Source organism: Mustela nivalis, assembly GCF_964662115.1.
Source record: "Mustela nivalis genome assembly, chromosome: 16".
Taxonomy (NCBI): Eukaryota; Metazoa; Chordata; class Mammalia; order Carnivora; family Mustelidae; genus Mustela; species Mustela nivalis.
In genome coordinates this window covers 20642465-20662879 of record NC_139035.1, presented here as the reverse complement: position 1 = coordinate 20662879, position 20415 = coordinate 20642465, and the positions used below count along the sequence as shown (strand labels likewise).

Below are 20415 nucleotides of genomic sequence, written 5' to 3'. Positions count from 1 at the left end.
TAAAATATTTCTCATACCTCATACTTGATTAGGAAGTTATAGAGGGGCTCAACATCTTGATAATTACTGTTAGGGGCCAAAATCCTAAAAAATAAAATAAAAACAAAGGAATGGGAATGAATGATTTAAAAAGATAATACCTTGAACTTTTCCTCAAAATATATCCATACTGTGAGATCATTTACTGTATGGTTAGTTTAATTCAACAGAGATCAATTTATTAAAATTTTTTGCTTATTTATATTGATACTTACATTACTACTTAACCAACGAGCATAAGCATTCTTATGTGAAATTCACCTTTGGAATTAAAATAATACAGATTTCTCAAAACACAGAAATAAGAGGTGCGATTACACTTCATACCTTTTAAGCAACAGGTAACACTTGAGGAGTTGCCACAGAAATGTTCAACCAATCCCAGTGGACAACTGATTAAACTATCAGACGCATAAAAGAAATCCTAATAAAAGATTTCTGACTAAATTCAAGTAATACTGTTTCAACTATCAGCCTAGCACAGTATGAAAAATTATGAGTAAACAGAGCATGTCAGTCACTGAGAATAACAATGAGTCATAAAAGTCACAATGGAAAGTAACGTAAGGACATAAAAATATAAATTTATAAATAACAGAAACATAAAAATACAAATGGAAACAAGGAAAAAATAAAAATAAAGAAGGAAATGGAAGAGCATATTTCTCCACCTAGCAGCAGAGTATTAATTCTTATTTTCTTATACTACAGATTTCTTAACCCTTTCAGGATGAAGGTTTTTTAGCTTTTTTTTTTTTTTTTTCATTTAGCTAGAAATTTTTTTTTTTTTTGCCTTTTTTTTTTTTTAACTTTTTATTTTTTATAAACATATATTTTTATCCCCAGGGGTACAGGTCTGTGAATCACCAGGTTTACACACTTCACAGCACTCACCAAAGCACATACCCTCCCCAATGTCCATAATCCCACCCCCTTCTCCCAAACCCCCTCCCCCCAGCAACCCTCAGTTTGTTTTGTGAGATTAAGAGTCACTTATGGTTTGTCGTTTTTTAGCTTTTTTGCTTTTGAAAAAAGAAAACAGAAAAGTTGTCTTTTGATTTTGGTTTTCCTAGCTGTGACCCTGTGACCCTGTTACCCTGTGAGTTCTGTGTGATCTATTTTCCTTTATCTGTTAAATGAGGATAGTAGTAATCCTGACTTCGCAGGATTCTTATCAGAATCAAATGAGTGCCTTAAGGAAAGTCTTTAGAACAGTATCTGACATACAGCCAGCACTAAATATTGTAAGAGTAACAATGACAACCATTATCATCTAATAGTTCCAAGCCACAGAATAACTGCACAATGATCTAACTGATGAGAAATCAAGCCACCTCTATTCATTCTTAAAATACAAGTGCCTTTTAATTACAATGTCTCTAGGTCCTCACGTCCTTGCCAATGCTTGACATCTTCGGACTTCAGAGTTAACTGATCTCAATAAACTTAATTAGATCTTTAGATTAATGGCTTTTATTAGACTTGTGGGAAAGCTTTTATAAATAATTTTTCAGGACAGAGTCGAATTTTTTAAGGGGCTGTACTCCTGGGGAGGAGACACATACGGAATACAAAAAATACTAGTTTCGTGGAAAAACTTCTTTCACCCAACAAGTAATTTTAAAATACAAATAATCTCCAAACCAAAAAAAAAAAAAAAAAAGTGGTGGAGGATGGGAGGGGGAGGTTAATACATCGGTGAGAGAGCCCACAAATAATTCGCTTAAGAAAATGAAAAGAAAGTAATCTAAGAGTTAATCTTTCAGAAAGTCAATGGAAAAAAAAAAATAGGATGTCCTAATTTTGTAACCAAATGTAAACAAACTACCAGCAATGTGAAGTAATTTACATCTATTCATCTTGCTAGCCTTAGATTATTCCTATAAAGGAGAATTAGGAAATTAGATGTAACAAGATGTTTTATATTGAAAGCCTTATATATTCCAAGATAACATCACAAAGAAGTACTTTTCCAGAGAATAAATGAACATCTCTCTGTCCTGAAATACTTCACAAGAAAATTGGTTTGAGGCAAATTAGTTATCTATAGCAACAAGTCATACCTAAAGTAAGAAATAAATAATTACATCATGCTAGTTTTCCAATTTTTCCAAAAATTTTTAGACTCCCAACCTGGTTTTGTTTTTTTAACAATTTTACTGAAATACAGTTCACATACTGTAAATTCACTTACTCCGACACTCAGTGATTTTTAGTAAGTTATAGTGCCGTGCATCTATTACCACAACGCAGTTTCAGAGCATTTCCTTCACCCAAACAGATCCCTACTGGCCTCTGCAGCCACTTTCTGTTCTCACCTCCAATGCCAGCTCCGAGCAACCACTAATCTACTTTCTGTCTCTACAGTGTGTCAGTCTGTACGTTCTTTCCCTCTTACCATCACAAAGCACAGGTGTCACTATAAATTAATATCCTACTATAATATAGAGTCAGTGGATGAGTCGAAATCTAGTGGATAGTGGCTAAACCTCCAAATATATCTGGTAAGTAAAAAAGCAAGATGCATACTAGAGTTGCCCAAGAGCTGAACAAGAGACCCTTTATTCTCTCATTCAACAAATATTTGGGTCCTACTATGAGCCAAGCACTGTTCCAGGCCCTTGGATACATCAGTGAACAAAAAAGACAAAGCTGCATAGTAAACCAAAGCATCGTAATTCTAAAGAGTTTGTGAAAGAAAAAAAAAAAAAAATTCCTGACCAAGCACAGGAAGATAATGAAGAAAAATATCTCATTGTTGCTCATTTGAAAATCTCCTCCCACTTATCAATTGCTACTTGTAAACAAACAAGTTCACAAGTTATTCCAGTGATGAAACACAGAAATCTTAAAATTCAAAGGAAGAAGGCATTTGCTCCAAATGTAAAGATCTGATTGTCTGACTAAATACCACAAAATTATGTTCTAACAAAGAAAGGCATACTGGTATGCCAGCATCATTCACAGATATGTTACTGTTATAATCAGACTAAAACTATTCAAGCTGTTTTCTAAAACTAGGATATGTATTACAGAATTTGCTATAAAATTAATATTTTTTAAATTCTAAATGTTTATCTTTATGTTTTTATTTTTATTAATTTTAATGTTAACTTAATTTTTAATTAATTTTAATTTAATTTTTAACTTTAATTTTTTTTAATTTCTTTTTTAAAGAGGGACAGCAAGCGAGGGAACACAAGCAGGGGGAGTGGGAGAGGGAGAAGCAGGCTTCCCGCCAAGCAGGGAGGAGCCCCATGCAGGGCTCGATCCCAGGACCTGAAGGTGGCCGCTTAAGGACTGAGCCACCCAGATGCCCTAAAATTTACTATTCTTAAAGACTGTTTTGAGGTAAAGTGAGGCCCCAATACACTAGGCCATCTTTATTAAAACACACTCAATCTAGGGTAAATTTAGACTTCAATATGTCCTATGAACTCTGAGTTGATGAGAATGGAATTTGGCCTGGTACTAAAAAAATTGCCAACTTTCACTAAGCAGAAGTACAGCTTGTTGAAAATATACAAAAAAAATAAATGGAGAAAAATGGCTTATGGACTTCCATGCCTTAGTAATTCCCCACACAGAAATTCTTGAGCGGTCAGCCTTCTCTATAGCTTTCTCATTTTCTTTTTCTTATACCAATGTGAAAACAAAAGACTCTTATAATGAAAGTCCTAAAATTACCCTCCAATGGCAACTTTTTAAATAATGGAATGAAATAATTAACCCTTAAAGGAAATGAAATACTCTACAGAAAATGGCCATTTTTTAAAAGATTTTATTTATTTATTTGATAGAGATCACAGGTAGGCAGAGAGGCAGACAGAGAGAGAGGGGGAGACAGACACCCTGCCGAGCAGAGAGCCTAATGTGGAACTCGATTCCAGGACCCTGAGATCATGATCTGAGCCGAAGGCAGCAGCTTAACCCACTGAGCCACCCAGGAGCCCCAGAAAATGGCCATTTTTAATTTATAAATACATCCACATTTTCCCTTTCAAGAGAAATTTATAATCATCAGTAAGTATTTATCAAATGCACACGACTTTCTCAAATATATATTAAGAGCCATGGAATATAAGAGAAAATTAACTATGCAGCCATCAAAAGAAATTAAGTCTTGCCATTTGCAACGACATGGATGGAACTAGAGGGTATCATGCTGAGTGAAATAAGTCAATCAGAGAAAGACAATTATCATATGATCTCCCCGATATGAGGAAGTTGAGAGGCAATGTGGAGGGTTTGGGGGTTAGGCAAAGAATAAATGAAACAAGGGGCAGAGGGTTAAGCCTCTGCCTTCAGCTCAGGTCATGATCCCAGGGTCCTGGGATCGAGCCCCACATTGCATTGGGCTCTCTGCTTGGCAGGAAGCCTACTTCCCCCCCTCTCTCTGCCTGCCTCTCTGCCTACTTGTGGTCTCTGTCTGTAAAATAAATAAATGAAATCTTTAAAAAAAAAAAAAAAGAATAAATGAAACAAGATGGGATCGGGAGGGAGACAACCATAAAAGACTCTTAATCTCACAAAACAAACTGAGGGTTGCAGGGGGAGAGGGTAAGGAGAGGATGGTGGGGTTATGGACACTGGGGAAGGTATGTGCTATGGTGAGTGTGGTGAAGTGTGTAAACCTTCACAGACCTGTACCCCTGGGGCTAATAATACCATTATATGTTAATAAAAAAATTTTAAAAGAGAATAAATAAATACATAAATAAGAGAAAATTAAGAGACATGGTTGCCTCTCTTCAAGTTGTTAATCTGGAAATTTTACCTTGGAATTCTGGAGTCAGAGTTGGGGAATCAGACATCTGAAATAGTATTGAAACCTCAACTTGTAGATTATTTATAAACCAAATCTGACCCAAATGCACTTTGGTTTCTTTTAAAACAGCATCAGCAATTAATAGATAATGTCTTGCTGAACACTTCAGAGTCTGACACTGCTTTACATCCATATTACATACATCATCTCTAATTTTTTTAGTATCACAAATTTAGTTATGTGACCTTGATCAAATCATCTGCTTTTCTGCACTTCTGGTGTTCACCTGTGAAATGAGTATGGAGCAGGACTTACCCTATAAAGTTACTATGCAAACTACATAAAATAATGTGTCTAAGAAGTTTAGTACATGCCTGGCATATGTCAATATATATTAGCTGTTATGAAAACCAGTTTTCAGATGTAGAAACTAAGGGTCAGAGTTACAAAACACTTGCCCAAGATTACAGAGAGTGGTGATATTTAAATCTCAATTAGTTTAACTCCATGATTTTTTTACTAATAAAAAGGATAATCACCACCATCTTCTTGCCTCTAAATGATTTTATAAAGTCAAATGAAATATAAAGTTCTTTTAAAGAATTTTAGGGGCACCTGGGTGGCTCAGTTGACTGAGCATCTGCCTTTAGCTCAGGTCATGATCTCAGGGTCCTGCGATTGAGCCCCAGGACTTAGCCTCCCTGCTCAGTGAGGAGTCTGCTTCTTCCTCTCCCACTGCCCCTCCCCCAGCTCGTGCACACGCACTCTCTCACTCAAAGAAATGGGTAAAATCTTTAAAAAAAATAATTAAAGAGTTCTAAATGTAAGCAAAGAAACTCTTTAATTTGCCTTTTATCAAATGCTTCTGGTAAACTGTTTTGTATATGCTCAAACACACAATCTTTATAGTTGTTACATCTTTCTCAAAGCTATATAATTAGAAGCAGAACTAAGACTCACTAGAAGTCCTGACACTTAACCATATAAGCACTTTGAGTTTTCTTATCTATGAGCAATTAGCATTAAATAATCAACATGTTCATCTGAATCACACAAATTTCACTTCGCTCTCAGCCACTATCAATAGATCTCTTTAATAAAAAAGAAAGACTATTGATTCTTTTTTTTTTTTTTCTAAAGGTGAAATGGGCAGAGGAAGAGGGAGACAGAGAATCCTAAGCAGGCCCCATGCACAGCAAGGAGGCAACTAGGGACTCAATCTCACAACTCTGAGATCATGACATGAGCTGAAATCAAGAGTCAGATGTTTAACCAAGCCACCCAGGTGCCCCTATCCACTCAAAATTTTTAAAAAGATAATAGTTGGGCACTTGAGTGGCTCAGAGTGTTGAGCCTCTGCCTTCAACTCGGGTCATGATCTCAGGGACCTGGGATTGAGCCCCATGTCAGGCTCTCTGCTCAGCGGGGAGCCTACTTCCCCCTCTCTCTCTGCCTGCCTCTCTGCCTAATTGTGATCCCTCTCTCAAACAAATAAATAAAATCTTAAAAAAAAAAAAAGATAAAAGTTAACCAAATAATCTGACTAAAATTAAAAATAAAACAATGCATTAAATGGACTACTTTTTCAATTAGAATTTTAAAAATTCAAACAAAGCTTTCCTCCTACTTAGAAAAAATAAAGCAACAGACTCAGGAGCGGGAAAAGATGGCTAGAATATTCAAGTTTAATATCTAATTCTAGAAATCCAAAAGAAGAGAGAGCATATTCTTGGGTATTTATAAATCATAACTTACATCCCACAGAACTGAATATATTATGTTCCCTGCTGGCAAGACAGAGTTTTACATTAATATCATCTTTAAAATAGTTTTTGAGAGTGTGAAAAAATTAATTAAGTTTAAAAAATAATTACATGGTTTACTTCACTTAGCATAATGTCCTCAAGGCTTATCCATGCTGTAGCCTATGTCAGAATTTCCTTCCTTTTTAAGGTTGAATAATATTCCATTTTATGTATTATGCCATAGTGCTTAACTATTCATCTGCTGATGGGCACTTGAGTTGTTTCCATGTTTTATGTATTAAGCCTAGTGCTGCTATGATCATATGATCATGATCTTTGAGACCCTGTTTTCAACTCTTTTGTGTATATATTTAGAGTAGTCAAAATCATAGACAGTAAAATGTTGGCTGTTAAAGGCTACAGGGGGGAAATGAGTTAATGGGAATACAGTTTCAATTATAGAGATGGGTGAATATTATAGAATTTAAAGTTACAGAGATGGATAGTGTGATGGCTGTGCACTATGAATGTATTTAATACCACATGAATACCCTTTTAAGTACACTTAAAATGAAAATGATGGTAAATTTTATGGTATGTTTTACCACAATAAAAAATTAGATTAAAAAAGGTAATTACACAGGGCGCCTGGGTGGCTCAGTGGGTTAAGCCGCTGCCTTCGGCTCAGGTCATAATCTCGGGGTCCTGGGATCGAGTCCCGCATCGGGCTCTCTGCTCGGCAGGGAGCCTGCTTCCCTCTATCTCCCTCTCTGCCTGCCTCTCTGTCTGCTTGTGATCTCTCTCTGTCAAATGGATAAATAAAATCTTAAAAAAAAAAAAAGTAATTACACAAAGTGAAAATGTTTGCTTACAGCATTATTTGAAAAACTCATTTTACATTCTCTAAAGCCAAGAACTGATGCAAGCCTTCGCTATTATTATGAGCTGCTGTTACATTATTATTGGGGATAATATAATTTGTTCAGCATCTAACCAGTGCCGGACTGAACAAATGCTATCTCTAATCTCTGTAATTTAATAAAGCAACTTTTATAAACTCCACTTTCTAGATCAGGAAAAAAGATACAAAAAGGTTAACCTATCTTGGTAATAGGTTGGAACTAGGAACTTGGTGATGGATGGAACTAGGATTCAACTCCCTGTTATTATGACCCCCCCAAAGCTCTGTTCTTCTGATTTTAATATATGATGTCCCTGGACAACCAATACTACCAAACTAGATTTTGTTGACAGTTTAAAGTGTATTACTGATAAACTGGGTGAAAATTTATCCAAAAAAGTCTTAGATCCTAGAGTACCCTTTTTTATTTTTTATTTTTGGTCACTTATTACAAGTAAAATTAGAATGATATGTTTTCTATAGTTAATTTGGTGAAATCAGCTATGCAAATGGGAAATATCCATCAGCTGTAAATTTTGAAAGAACACCATATATAATTAGAACTGGTAAAAAGAAAAAAATTAAACAAATTAGATAAATTGTATGTTCCAGCTTTCCCTTCAGGGACAAAAAACTTTGCAAGGTGATTATACTAATTAGATATAAGTATTTTTTTTAAAGATTTTATTTTATTTATTTGTCATAGAGAGAGAAGCGAGAGCAAGCACAGGCAGACAGAGTGGCAGGCAGAGGCAGAGGGAGAAGCAGGCTCCCTGCCAAGCAAGGAGCCTGATGTGGGACTCGATCCCAGGACGCTGGGATCATGACCTGAGCTGAAGGCAGCCGCTTAACCAACTGAGCCACCCAGGCGTCCCTAATTAGATATAAGTATTAAATATAGGAACTTTTGAGTAGTTTGACCACAATTAATAATTAAAATTTGATCTACTGGAAATCTTTTTTCTAAAGCTGGTAATAGGACAAGAAGAGTTTATAGGTAATTTTAATGAGTACATTTGTAATTTAATTGTAAAAACAATTCTACAGAAGTAAAATATAATTCCAATAGATAAAGAAACAGATTATATGACTTAAGTATGTGTTAAGTATATTTATATATGTGTGTATACATATATATATATACATACAATAAAAATATACTGACAAATACTACAGCTTTCTATTAATTTTGTAGGAAGGTTACAATACTATATATCCATATACTTTTCACACATCCTTTTATCTGGGTCATTAGCCTCTACCTACAGTATATTTTCTATATTGGCTTATAAGCATAATAATATAATGGTCATAATCTCAGTCTCTTTGGAGTCAGTCCACGAAGTAAAAGAGCAGTGATTTAAACCTACTCAAAATGCCTCTAGATATCTAGAACCTGTACAATGAATACTCATCTGAAGATATGGTTTGCAAATACACAGCTGATAGACACTTAATGATCATCACATTCAAATCAAAGTCATCAAGATATATCCTTAGGAAACAGGAATGTAATGAAAGCAATGTAAACAACACTGATGTCTGTCCGTTGTGTTTCAAAATTTTGAGATAACTACCAGAACTGACAAAGTCAACCAAAAGTAGTAGTCTGCATAGAACCTGGAAGAAGAGATTAAAGGAAAAGAATTCCCCTTATAGGGGCATTGCTCACCCTACTGAAGCAGAAGCAGCACCGGAGTGGAAGAGAAATTACTTTAGCTTGAGGCCCATACCCCCAGAAGTCAGCAACAAAACATGGTAATACTCTAGTTTGTAATGTAAACTTTCCTCTAAGACTCAACCAGGATATAAATATTTTGGTTCAGTTACTAACTTCATGGTAAATAAATCAATAGGCATTCTGATGTATCAGCTTACTTTGTTCTCAATTTGATTACTGTGAGTCTGAGAAGGTTTCAGTAAACTGATAAAATTCCTAAACTTGTAAATTTGGGGACTTGTGTCAAAAGACACAAGGTATTAGACTGGATAAAAAAGCAAAACCCATCAATATGCTGACTTCAAGAGACTCATTTTAGACCCCAAAACACCTCCAGATTGAAAGTGAAAGGGTAGAAAACCATTTATCATGCTAATGGACATCAAAAGAAATCTGCAGCAACAATCCTTATATCAAATAAATTAGATTTAAAACCAAAGACTGTAATAAGAGATGAGGAAGGACACTATACCATAATTAAAGGGTCTATCAAACAAGAAGATCTAACAATTATAAATATTTATGCCCCTAACATGGGAGCATAACATGGCTAAATTATATAAACCTACCAATAACAAAATTAAAGAAACACATTAATAATAATACAGTAATAGGGGACTTCAACACCCCACTCACTACAATGGACAGATCACCTAAGCAGAAGATCAAAAAGGAAACACGGACTTTGAATGACACACTGGACCAGAGGGACTTCACAGATATATTCAGAACATTCCATCCTAAAGCAACAGAATATACAATCTTCTCGAGTGCACATGGAACATTCTCCAGAACAGATTACACAGTGGGTCACAAATCAAGTCTCAACTGGTACCAAAAGATGGGGATCATTCCCTGGCATATTTTCAGACCACAGTGCTTCAAAACTGGAACTCAATCACGAGAGAAAATTTGTAAAGAACTCAAATACATGGAGGTTGAAGAGCATCCTACCAAAGAATAAATGGATCAACCAAGAAATTACAATGCCAGACGTCAAGCTCTATATCAAAGCTGTAATCAAGACAGTATGGCACTGACACAAAAATAGACATATAGATCGGTGGAAAAGAACAGAGAACCCAGAAATGGACCCTCAACTTTATGGTCAACTAATCTTCGACAAAGCCAAAAAGAACATCCAAAGGAAAAAAGACGGTCTCTTCACCAAATGGTGTTGGGATAATTGTGTAGCCACATGCAGAAGAATGAAACTGGGCCATTTCCTTACACCATGCACAAAAACAGTCTCAAAATGGATGGAAGACCTAAATGTGAGACAGGAATCCAACAAAATCCTAGAGGAGAACCCAGGCAGCAAACTCTCTGACCTGGGCCACAGCAACTTCTTGCTAGACATGTCTCCAAAGGCAAGGGAAACAAAAGCAAAAATGAACTATTGGGACCTCATCAAGATAAAAACTTTTGCACAGCAAAGGAAACAGTCGGCAAAATCAAAAAACCACCAGTAGAATGGAAGAAGATATTTGCAACTCTTATCAGATAAAAGGGTAGTATTCAAAATCTATAAAGAACTTATAAAACTCAACACCCAAAAAAACCAAATAATCCAGTTTAAAAATGGGAGAAGACATAAGACATTTCTCCAAAAAAGAATGGCCAACAGACACATGAAAAAATGCTCAACACTCAGCATCAGAGAAATACAAATCAAAACTGCAATGAGATACCACCTTACAATAGTCAGAATGGCTAAAATTAACAAGACAGGAAATGACAGATGTTGACGAGGATGCAGAAGAAGGGGACCCTCTTACACTGCTGGTGGGCATGCAAGCTGGGGCAGCTTCTCTGGAAAACAGAGAGGTTCCTCAAAACGTTGAAAATAGAGCTAACCAGCAATTGCACTACTGGGTATCTACCACAAAGATACAAATGTAATTATCTGAAGGGGCATATGCACCCCAATGTTTATAGCAGCAAATGTCCACAATAGCTTAACTATGGAAAGAGCCCAGATGTCCATCGACAGATGAATGGATAAAGAAGATGTGTGTGTATATGTGTACATACACACACACACACACACACACACTCACAATGGGATATTATTCAGCCATCAAAAAAAATGAAGTCCCGCCATTTGCAACAACATAGATGGAATTAGAGTGTATTATGCTAGGATCACAGAAGAAGGGAGTGTAAAATAAAAGAAGACAAAATCAGAGAGGAAGACAAACCATAAAAGAAACTCCTAACTATAGGAAACAAACTGAGGGTTGCTGGAGGGGATGAGAGTGGGGGATGGAGTAACTGGGTGATGGGCCTTAGGAGGACAAGTGATCTAATTAGCACTGGGTGTTATATAAGACTGATGAATCACTGAACTCTACCTCTTAAACTAATAATATACTACATGTTAATTAATTGAATTTAAATTAAAAAATAAAAATTAAGACCAAAGCTAGACATATCGAGATAAAATTACTAAACATATAACTTATAGAGGAGTATCTTAAAAGCTGTCAGAGAAAAAAGAAGACAGATGACCTACTAAGAAAAAGCAATATGCTGACAGCTAATTTCCCATTTCCAAGAGGACAGAAGATAATGAAATTTTATGTTCAGTGTGCTCAGGGAAAATAATTGTCAGCCTGGAATCCACACTGAGCTAGTATCAATTAAGAATGAAAGCAAAACATTGTGAGTCAGGTCTTCACTAAAAGAACAACTCAAAAATTTGCTTCATGAAATAGGAAACTGAACCTAAAAGAAAGAGTAGGATCAAGGAAGCACTGAAATTTCCAAACACCTAATAAATATCATGGTGCTAAAAACAAAAACTATTTTATGTAATAATAAATAGTCTGGGGAGTGGTTTAAAACAATGTGAAACTATAATGTTAGAAAATAAGGATAAAGGGGCACCTGGGTGGCTCAGTGGATTAAAGCCTCTGCCTTCGGCTCAGGTTGTGATCCCAGGGTCTTGGGATCGAACCCCCCTATGGGCTCTCTGCTCAGCGGGGAGCCTGCTTCCTCCTTTCTCTCTGCCTGCTTCTCTGCCTACTTGTGATCTCTGTCTGTCAAATAAATAAATAAATAAATAAAATCTTAAAAAAAAGGAAGGAAGGAAGGATAAGGAAGACATGAGAGGGAGATCAGAAGTTAAGTGTTCTTAAGATCCTTATCTTACTCAAGATCTGAATAATCCTGATTTTCTTGGTGGGGAAGGGTGCAAAGGGAGAGGGAGAGAGAGAAAATCCCAAGCGGACTCCATACCCAGCGGGAGCCCAACGCTTCGTATTATGACCCTGAGATCATAACCTGAGCTAAAATCAAGAGTCAGATGCTTAATGACTGAGTGAATCACCCAGGTGCCCCAATCCTGATAGTTTTAGACTTTATAAATCAAGTATGCATTTATTAGTGTAAGGGTATCAATAGAAATAGAAAATGGAAATAAAATGTGCAACTTCCCAATGAGTAGTGGTATAAAAGAAGGATTGGAGAAAACTAACATTACACCTTGTTCAAGCCAATAAAAGGCAAGCAAGGACAAAGGAAAATTAGACAAACACAAAAGGTAAAGTGACATTGCGCAGCCCCACACTGGTGCACTTCAGGCTGGCCCTTACTATGAATCTTTAAAGAGTAATTCATAAAGAAAAAAGTAATTCATAAAGTAATTCATAAAGAATTTTAGTAGCTGACCTTGTAGATGTTTGGGGAACACAGTTTTTGTTTAATAACATGAACACAAGCCAACATTTTAGTTCAATGATGAGTAAGAAGTCTCCCTTCATCTCAAATATCCATTTGTATAGTCCTCAGAAAGGTTTTGTTGTTGTTGTTGTTTTAGTTCTTTCATTCTGTGGGTTTATGTCTACAACCTATGAGTAAGCACTTCTGTGCTGTTTTCTTATAGTTTCTGTAACAATTGTTTATCCTTAAAGATCTCAACATTTGCAAATGTAGGGTGGTATTTCTGGATTAATAAACCTGTTTGAAACTTAAAAAATAAAATGATGGTATAAATAAGTCCAAATATACCAGTAATAATATTTATGTAAATAGATTTTACTTATTATCAATCAAAAAACAAGTGTAGCTTTATGTCATGTAAAAAAAAAAAAAATGAAAAAAGGTGGGGGTGCGGTAACTGGGGGATGGACATTAAAAAGAGCATGTGAGGTACTGAACACGGGGTGTTCCATGCAAGTGATGAGCCACTGAACTCTATCCCCAAAACTAGTAATACATTATATGTTAACTAAGTGGAATTTAAGTTTAAAAAAATTTTTTAATTACAGAAACAATGACCTAGAATGGTTGGAGATAAGAGAAAATACTAGCAAAAAAAAAAATAGAGAGTTGGTCTGGCAGTAGTAACTGCCAGAAACTTTCCCCCCTGAAGGGGAAAATTATTAGAAGTAAAGGAGGGGCGCCTGGGTGGCTCAGTGGGTTAAGCCGCTGCCTTCGGCTCAGGTCATGATCTCAGGGTCCTGGGATCGAGTCCCGCATCGGGCTCTCTGCTCAGCAGGGAGCCTGCTTCCTCCTCTCTCTCTCTGCCTGCCTCTCTGCCTACTTGTGATCTCTCTCTGTCAAATAAATAAATAAAATCTTTAAAAAAAAAAAAAAAAAAAAGAAGTAAAGGAGATCAATTCGCCAGGAAGATACACCATAACATCACAAATGTTATGGAAGCAAATGTTGAAAGCATTACTAAAAAAGTGAAAAGCTTACAATTACAGTTGGAAAGTTCAACAAAAATCACAGAACTGCTCAGACAACAATCAGTAACCATATACTAATATGAACATACAATGAACAAATTTAAGCAAAAGGACAGAGAATGCTGTACCTTAAGGAGAGCACATGCTGTGAAGAGCACTGGGTGTTATACATAACTAATGAATCACTGAACACTACATCAAAAACTAATGATGTACTATATGTTGGCTAACTGAACACAGTAAGAAAATTTTCAAAAAAGAAATAGAGACAAAAACAGAAAGGAGTCACGTGGCACGAATTTAAATGATGAACTCAGTTTTAGCCAGTTAGAGGACAGGCAGCAAGCTCACAACTGAACGGAGGAGAGAGTAAGACTGAAATAATGTTCATGAAGAGATTGGGAGTAGATGTGATCACAAAAGGAGAGCCTATGCAGAGGGGAGGGTGGTGGGGACAGGATCTAGGGGTGAGTCTAGGAAACATGTTGCAAAAGCACAGAGTGTATCAAGAGTTCATAAAGTAACAACGGAATTTATCAGTAGATCATAACTATATTAGTCAATATTTACCTTTAATAGGTTTGGCAGGAAAACATGGTTTAAAGATGAAAACAGTAATAGTATTACCATAAAACCTTTTGCTGAAACCTCAGAAAGACCTATGGTGCCCTGGAGAATTTTTCAGACAGACAAATGGCCCTTTGGGGGTCTTAAGAGTGTGCCTCACAAATTCCGGTAGACAAGACTTCCAAAAATATTGACGGCATGGCCCTGAAGCAGTGGCAGGAACCCAAAGTAGAGTTTAAGTGCAAGTGTTTATTTCAAACAAATTTGTGGTTGTGATTTTTATCTATTGGAGTGAACCCCAGTAAGATTCACAGAAGATAGTGTTTTAGAGGAAAGTTCTAGTACAAGTACCACTCCTTGGACTACATGGGCTAGAGATAATACAAAATGAAAAGAGGTTTCGGACTCTCCTACCTTTTATGAACAGGAGGCAGGCTGAGAAGGCTCCTCATTTGCAGCTTATGTTAAAAGTTCAGAGGCCAAAACCAAGAGCCCAGAGAACAGAGTCAACAACATCTGTAAATAATTTGCAGGCAGCAGGACTGAGCCCTGCCTAACGAAAGAAGTGGCAACACGTGCATAGCTCAATTCTAGAATTGCTAAGAATTCTGTGTGCCTCTTGTTCCCCCAGCCCCATTTTGAATATGAAGTTATATAGCACGTATCCTTGCCTATTTTGATGTTATATGTTGGGAGATGGCGGCAACTAACTTGTCTCTTTAGTTCACAAAAGAATGGTACCCAAGGAGTCACACCAAAGAAGCCTTGTCTCAACCAACCTGAACTTGATTTAAATGATAAGATCCTAGATTTTAAGCTAATTTCATAATGGAATAAAACATAGTGGTCTTGAGAAGAGGGAATAAGTATATTTGGGCAGTTGAAGGGATATAAACTGTTGTGTTCTAAAATGGCCACACAACAAGATCTCTTGTCCTTCTTACAATGTAATGCTGACATTCCTCCTTCTATCAACCGTGTCTACATTCCCTTCCCCTGGGTCTAGGCAGGTCTGTGACTATAGGGGTAATGACATTATAGGATTAAGGCAATATACCTTTCACCCAATATTTTTGGACACTCTTGGAAACTGGCCTTCAACGTATGAGGAAGTTGAAGTACATGGAGATGCTACAGTTGGTGTTCTGCACAACACCCCGTATCAGCCAGCCTTTGAGATAACACCAGACAACATCTGACTGAAACTATATAAGAAAACTGCTCTTGTCTTTTTTTTCTTTCTCTTTAGTCATACATTCATTAGCTTTTTAGTGAAGGTTCCCTCGATAAAGTCCTACTGTATCTTAGTTGAACTAAGAATAGTTTTCATATCTCAGCATGAAGAGAAAAGAGAGATCAGTGGCTTTATTGGTGGTAGACAGATAGGTAGTGGCAGCAGGAACCAATCTCCCTAGAGCCCAGATAAAACACGGACCTGAGGCAGAGGACAGACATCTATAAGGACCAGGTACAGAAACAATGGTCCGGTCCCCCAAGTCATTTCATCATAGACGTATCTAAGTTCAAGAACTGGCAATACAGAGGCACCTGGGTGGTTCAATTGACAATACATTTCTGAACGTGGAATTCTATTTGAAGTGACTTTTGGGGTGCCTGGGTGGCTCAGTCAGTTAAGCCTTCGACTCTTGGTTTTGGCTCAGGTTATGACCTCAGAGTTGTGAGACTGAGCACCGCATCCGGCTCAGCGCGGAGTCTGCTTAAGATTCTTTTTCTTCCTCCCCCCTCTCCCACTCACACAATCTCACTCTCTAAAATAAAATTGACAAAAATCTTTAAAATGACTTTTAATAGAAAGTTGAAAATGCATGGGTATGAAAAGTATGTTGGCTCAAGTTATAATACAGTTCTCTCTCTGCAACTTCTCTGGAAATCTATACATTTATGAAAAGAACTAATTCCTGGTTAAGGTATTGAAAATAAGTTGTATTTTGTTTTGCTTTGAGGACAAATGGCTTCCCTAAGTTTAAAAATGTAAAGCAAAAATAACGATTAAAGCTTCATTAAATGCAACATACTGAAGAATGCCTCTTTCTGCACAGAAAATACTGAAAAGTCACAGTTAATCATGTATTGTGTTCCTATGGTACAAAGGGAACCAGGATACAAGATATTTACAAAATGCATTAAAAACCCTCTTCTTTTTTGTGCCTCCAGATATGCCCATCATCTCCCTTTTTCTCTTTTAGTCCTTCCAACAGTATTAGGATATATATTAAAATTTTCTGTTTGAAATACCTAAAGTCACTTCTGTTTTCCTGACTAAGCAATGACTGAAGCAGTACTTTCTACCAGGAGAAGAGTTATTTAGTACAATAACAGAGAAACCATTACCACTTACTCCCCTTGATTCTTGAATCCTACATATTCTAAGGTGAAAACAGCCTTGAACTTCACCACTGCTATGGTAAATAAAATGCTTATAGGTCACTCCAGTGTTTTGCAAAGCCAGATCCTTAGCGTATGATAAAGACAATGAATTCCATGTAGCCATAGCTGCGCTTTCACTATAAAATTAGTTTCTTAGTTGAATGGCATACCAAGGCAGTGGCCAAGAGACCCTTAAATCAATAGAAAGAGTTGCTAGCAGAATCACTACTATGAGGAAAAGCAAAGCCATACCCAAAAGAATTCTATTCTTGGTGAGGACAAATCACTATCACTAAATGACTTACTGATCTCCAAGGGAATGGTGCCTTACTGAATGTTAAGCATTTGCTTCTGCTGGTGAAAGTTTGGGCTCTCAGCACAGGTAGTAGCCAGAGCAGCTTTCATGAGCAGAAGTCCCACTTTTGAGCTCATCTTATAGAAGCAGTCATTGTCCCTTTGTATATGAGCTCACTGACCAAACACTCAGGAGGCTGGGGAGAGACTGACATCTACTGTATTTACACGGGACACAAACACCCTCCCACGCAGTGCCCATACCAAGATGCCCATCTATATACCTCTTCTCCAGACACCTGTGTCAGCCGACTTTCAATCTTGTTTTCTCCAAGTTTTTAAACAAACCAGTAGTTACTGTGTATCAGTCAAAGTGGATTAGATTCTCTCTGACCATTTCTCCAACTACAGTGGAATTTTAGGTCGCTGGAATTAGCATTAACTCTGAGCCAGTATCTAGCAATCCCCTACAAGGTTGTAATATTCACTTCTTTTTTTTTTTTTTTAAAGATTTTATTTTTATTATTTATTTGACAGAGAGAGATCACAAGTAGATGGCGAGGCAGAGAGAGAGAGAAGCGGGCTCTCTGCTGAGCAGAGAGCCCGATGCGGGACTCAATCCCAGGACCCTGAGATCATGACCTGAGCCAAAGGCGGCGGCTTAACCCACTGAGCCACCCAGGTGCCCTGTAATATTCGCTTCTTTATAGCAGTCACCCTAGTAAATGCATGCAAATCCTTTTGAAGAAGGCTGATGGGTACATTCTTTACACTATTTTATGCTCCACTAGTGTACCAAAGTACTCACACTTTTTAATCTATATAATCAAAAGGGTTTAAAATAAGATCTGCATAAATTGCCATCTTTAATACAGAAAATATAATTTTGATGATTTTCATAACTTGTCTTAGCTCAACAATTAAGTTGGTGAAATATATTTGGCTACATGCTGTCAAAAAGTAAATTAGCTTAATGTTGGCAAAAAGAAAGATTATCTGGAAAATTTAAAACCTAGAGTTTCAGTTATATTATTATTAAGGCTAAGTATATGTTGATTCTAGAAGGGTTATTATGCCTCATTAATAGGAACTGGCAGGTCAAAATGTTAGATAATTCCAGGGGTTTCTGATATACAATAAATATTTATTGAGGGGCGCCTGGGTGGCTCAGTTGGTTAAGAACCTGGCTTCGGCTCCCATCATGATCCCAGTCCTGGAATCAAGTCCCAAATCGGTCTCCTTGCTCAGCAGGGAGCCTGTTTCTCCCTCTGCCGGCCGCTCCTACTGCTTGTGTTCTCTCTCTTTAAAGAGAAGATAAGTGTTTATTGATTGTCTTCTATGTAGAAAACACTGTCCTGAGGTAGACTCAAATCTTTTATATTATTAAGTAGCCTTGAGGATATTGATTGCATCACTTCTTAAAATAAGCAGATGGTTGGCCTACCACCATGTGAGAAGATCTTTAGAGGCACAAGAGGATATTTCTCAAAAGAGATGGGAATAATAGAGTCTCTAAACGTTTTGTACAACTACTCTGTGAGAAGGAATCAGAACTGATCATCTGGCTTTATCCTATATATTTACTCTTTAAATTAAAATTACTATAAAAGCCCTTATTCAGCACCTTTAATTTCCCCTATTTCATTTATCTTACTAATGTTCAACCCCACTGGTTTAGTCAATTTACTCCATCTGCTTCACTAAAAAATGTAGTTTTAGCTGATTTTAGCATTTCTTAACATAAGACTTAAATAGCAGGGAATTTTAATCAAATATCAAATCAAGAAATAAGAAATAACCACCTATAAACAAAAGGCAAATTTAAAAGAATATTGATTATAAATAAAAACTATATAAACAAACTAAAATATTTGTAATCTTCAAGAAGTAGCCTTTACATTTAATTGCTTAATTCTCCTGTGATCAAAGGGTTTACAACGGAAATACTTAACTCTCTCACCCAAACCTGGATTTTATTGATTAGAAGAAGGGAACACCGACACTTAGAAATGCTTCAGGGATGGAAGGAGTAATTATGACATCAACCCACTGATATTCAGAATAAAAATAAAGGTCCCTATGTCATATTCTTCAATTGTAAGTCCTGGGAGGCATAGATAAGAGCTTCACATATGTAAAAATCTAATTATTCTAAAAATTAAGTCTTGAGCAATCTGTCATCCTCAGTAGCATTAAAGAGCCAGGTTAAAAGAACAGCAGCTAATGCTGGGTCATTCAGTCAGATTTATATGTGGATGTCTCATATCTTGTCAGCAAATGTAAATTTTATTATGTATTTTATATAACACTTGCTATAAATGTTGTTAGAGCAGTGTTTATCAAGCTGCAATATAGGTATCATAAAAAGCTTTTATTAAATAACCATCTGTTATGTGGGTTTTGGTTTCTTTTTGTTTTGTTTTGTTTTGAGAGAACACACAGGGGGAAGGGCAAACAGAGAGGCTAGAAAGAGAATACTAAGGAGGCTCCACGCCCAGCCCAGTGCCCAACCTGGGGCTCGATCTTATGACCCTGAAACAATGACCTGAGAAAAATCAAGGGTCCCATAGTTAACTGACTGAGCCACCCAAGTGACCCCATTACCTATGTCTTATATAAGAAATATTTGCTTATATTCCCTGAATTCCAATCCCTCCCATTAGCTCCTGTCTTTCCTTCTAGCCATGTGGGCAAATTACTGAGGGTTCCATCATCTGTTCTAGAGAGAAATACCTTTATCTTATCTCCTCTATCTCCTCCTCCCAGTTGTTCTCCTTCCTCCTGACTCTTTTGTTCTTTACCCTTCCTTAGCTCGCACTCCTATCACTTTTAAAACCTTGACATTGCCTATTCATTGAATGTCATAACATAGTACTATTAGTAGTATTTAGCCCTAAAGAAGTTTCCCTTCCCTAGAAAGACCATAAAAAACCCATTCAATACTTTCCTCCCCCCTTTATTATGTATAGTTGTGATCTGGGCATAGATGTAGATATACAAAAGTAGGCAAAGTTTCTCCCTTAAAGTTGTTCAAAATCTCAGGGAGCTGATTAGGAAAAAAATTAGAAGAAAGTTGGTACAAAATGATGGCATGGAGGGTAAAGCAAGTAGGTCCTTTCATTTTTAATTCATAGGTTGTATTATTTTCTCTTATTCAACATAGCAACTGATACTTTTGGTTTTGAACAGGACAAGGGGTGCGCAAAGAGTCTGATAAAGAGGTCCAGTGATACCTGGGGAGTTGTGCAAACTCCAGGGGGGTGGAGTGGGGATGTACAGTCCAATGATCTAAGGGTAGA

General features: G+C 36.8%; 1 protein-coding gene across 5 annotated transcripts in view; it reads right to left on the bottom strand.

Annotated features, from left to right (window-relative positions):
• Positions 1-20415, bottom strand: part of SWT1 (SWT1 RNA endoribonuclease homolog) — a gene marked incomplete at its 5' end in the record, with an annotated part of 101980 nt that overhangs the window by 19373 nt on the left and 62192 nt on the right. For all 5 annotated transcript variants that reach the window (XM_082702954.1, XM_082702956.1, XM_082702955.1 and 2 more), the window contains one exon: positions 18-84. In XM_082702954.1, the coding sequence (XP_082559080.1) occupies positions 18-84 (67 nt within the window). The remainder of the gene's footprint in view (positions 1-17; positions 85-20415) is intronic.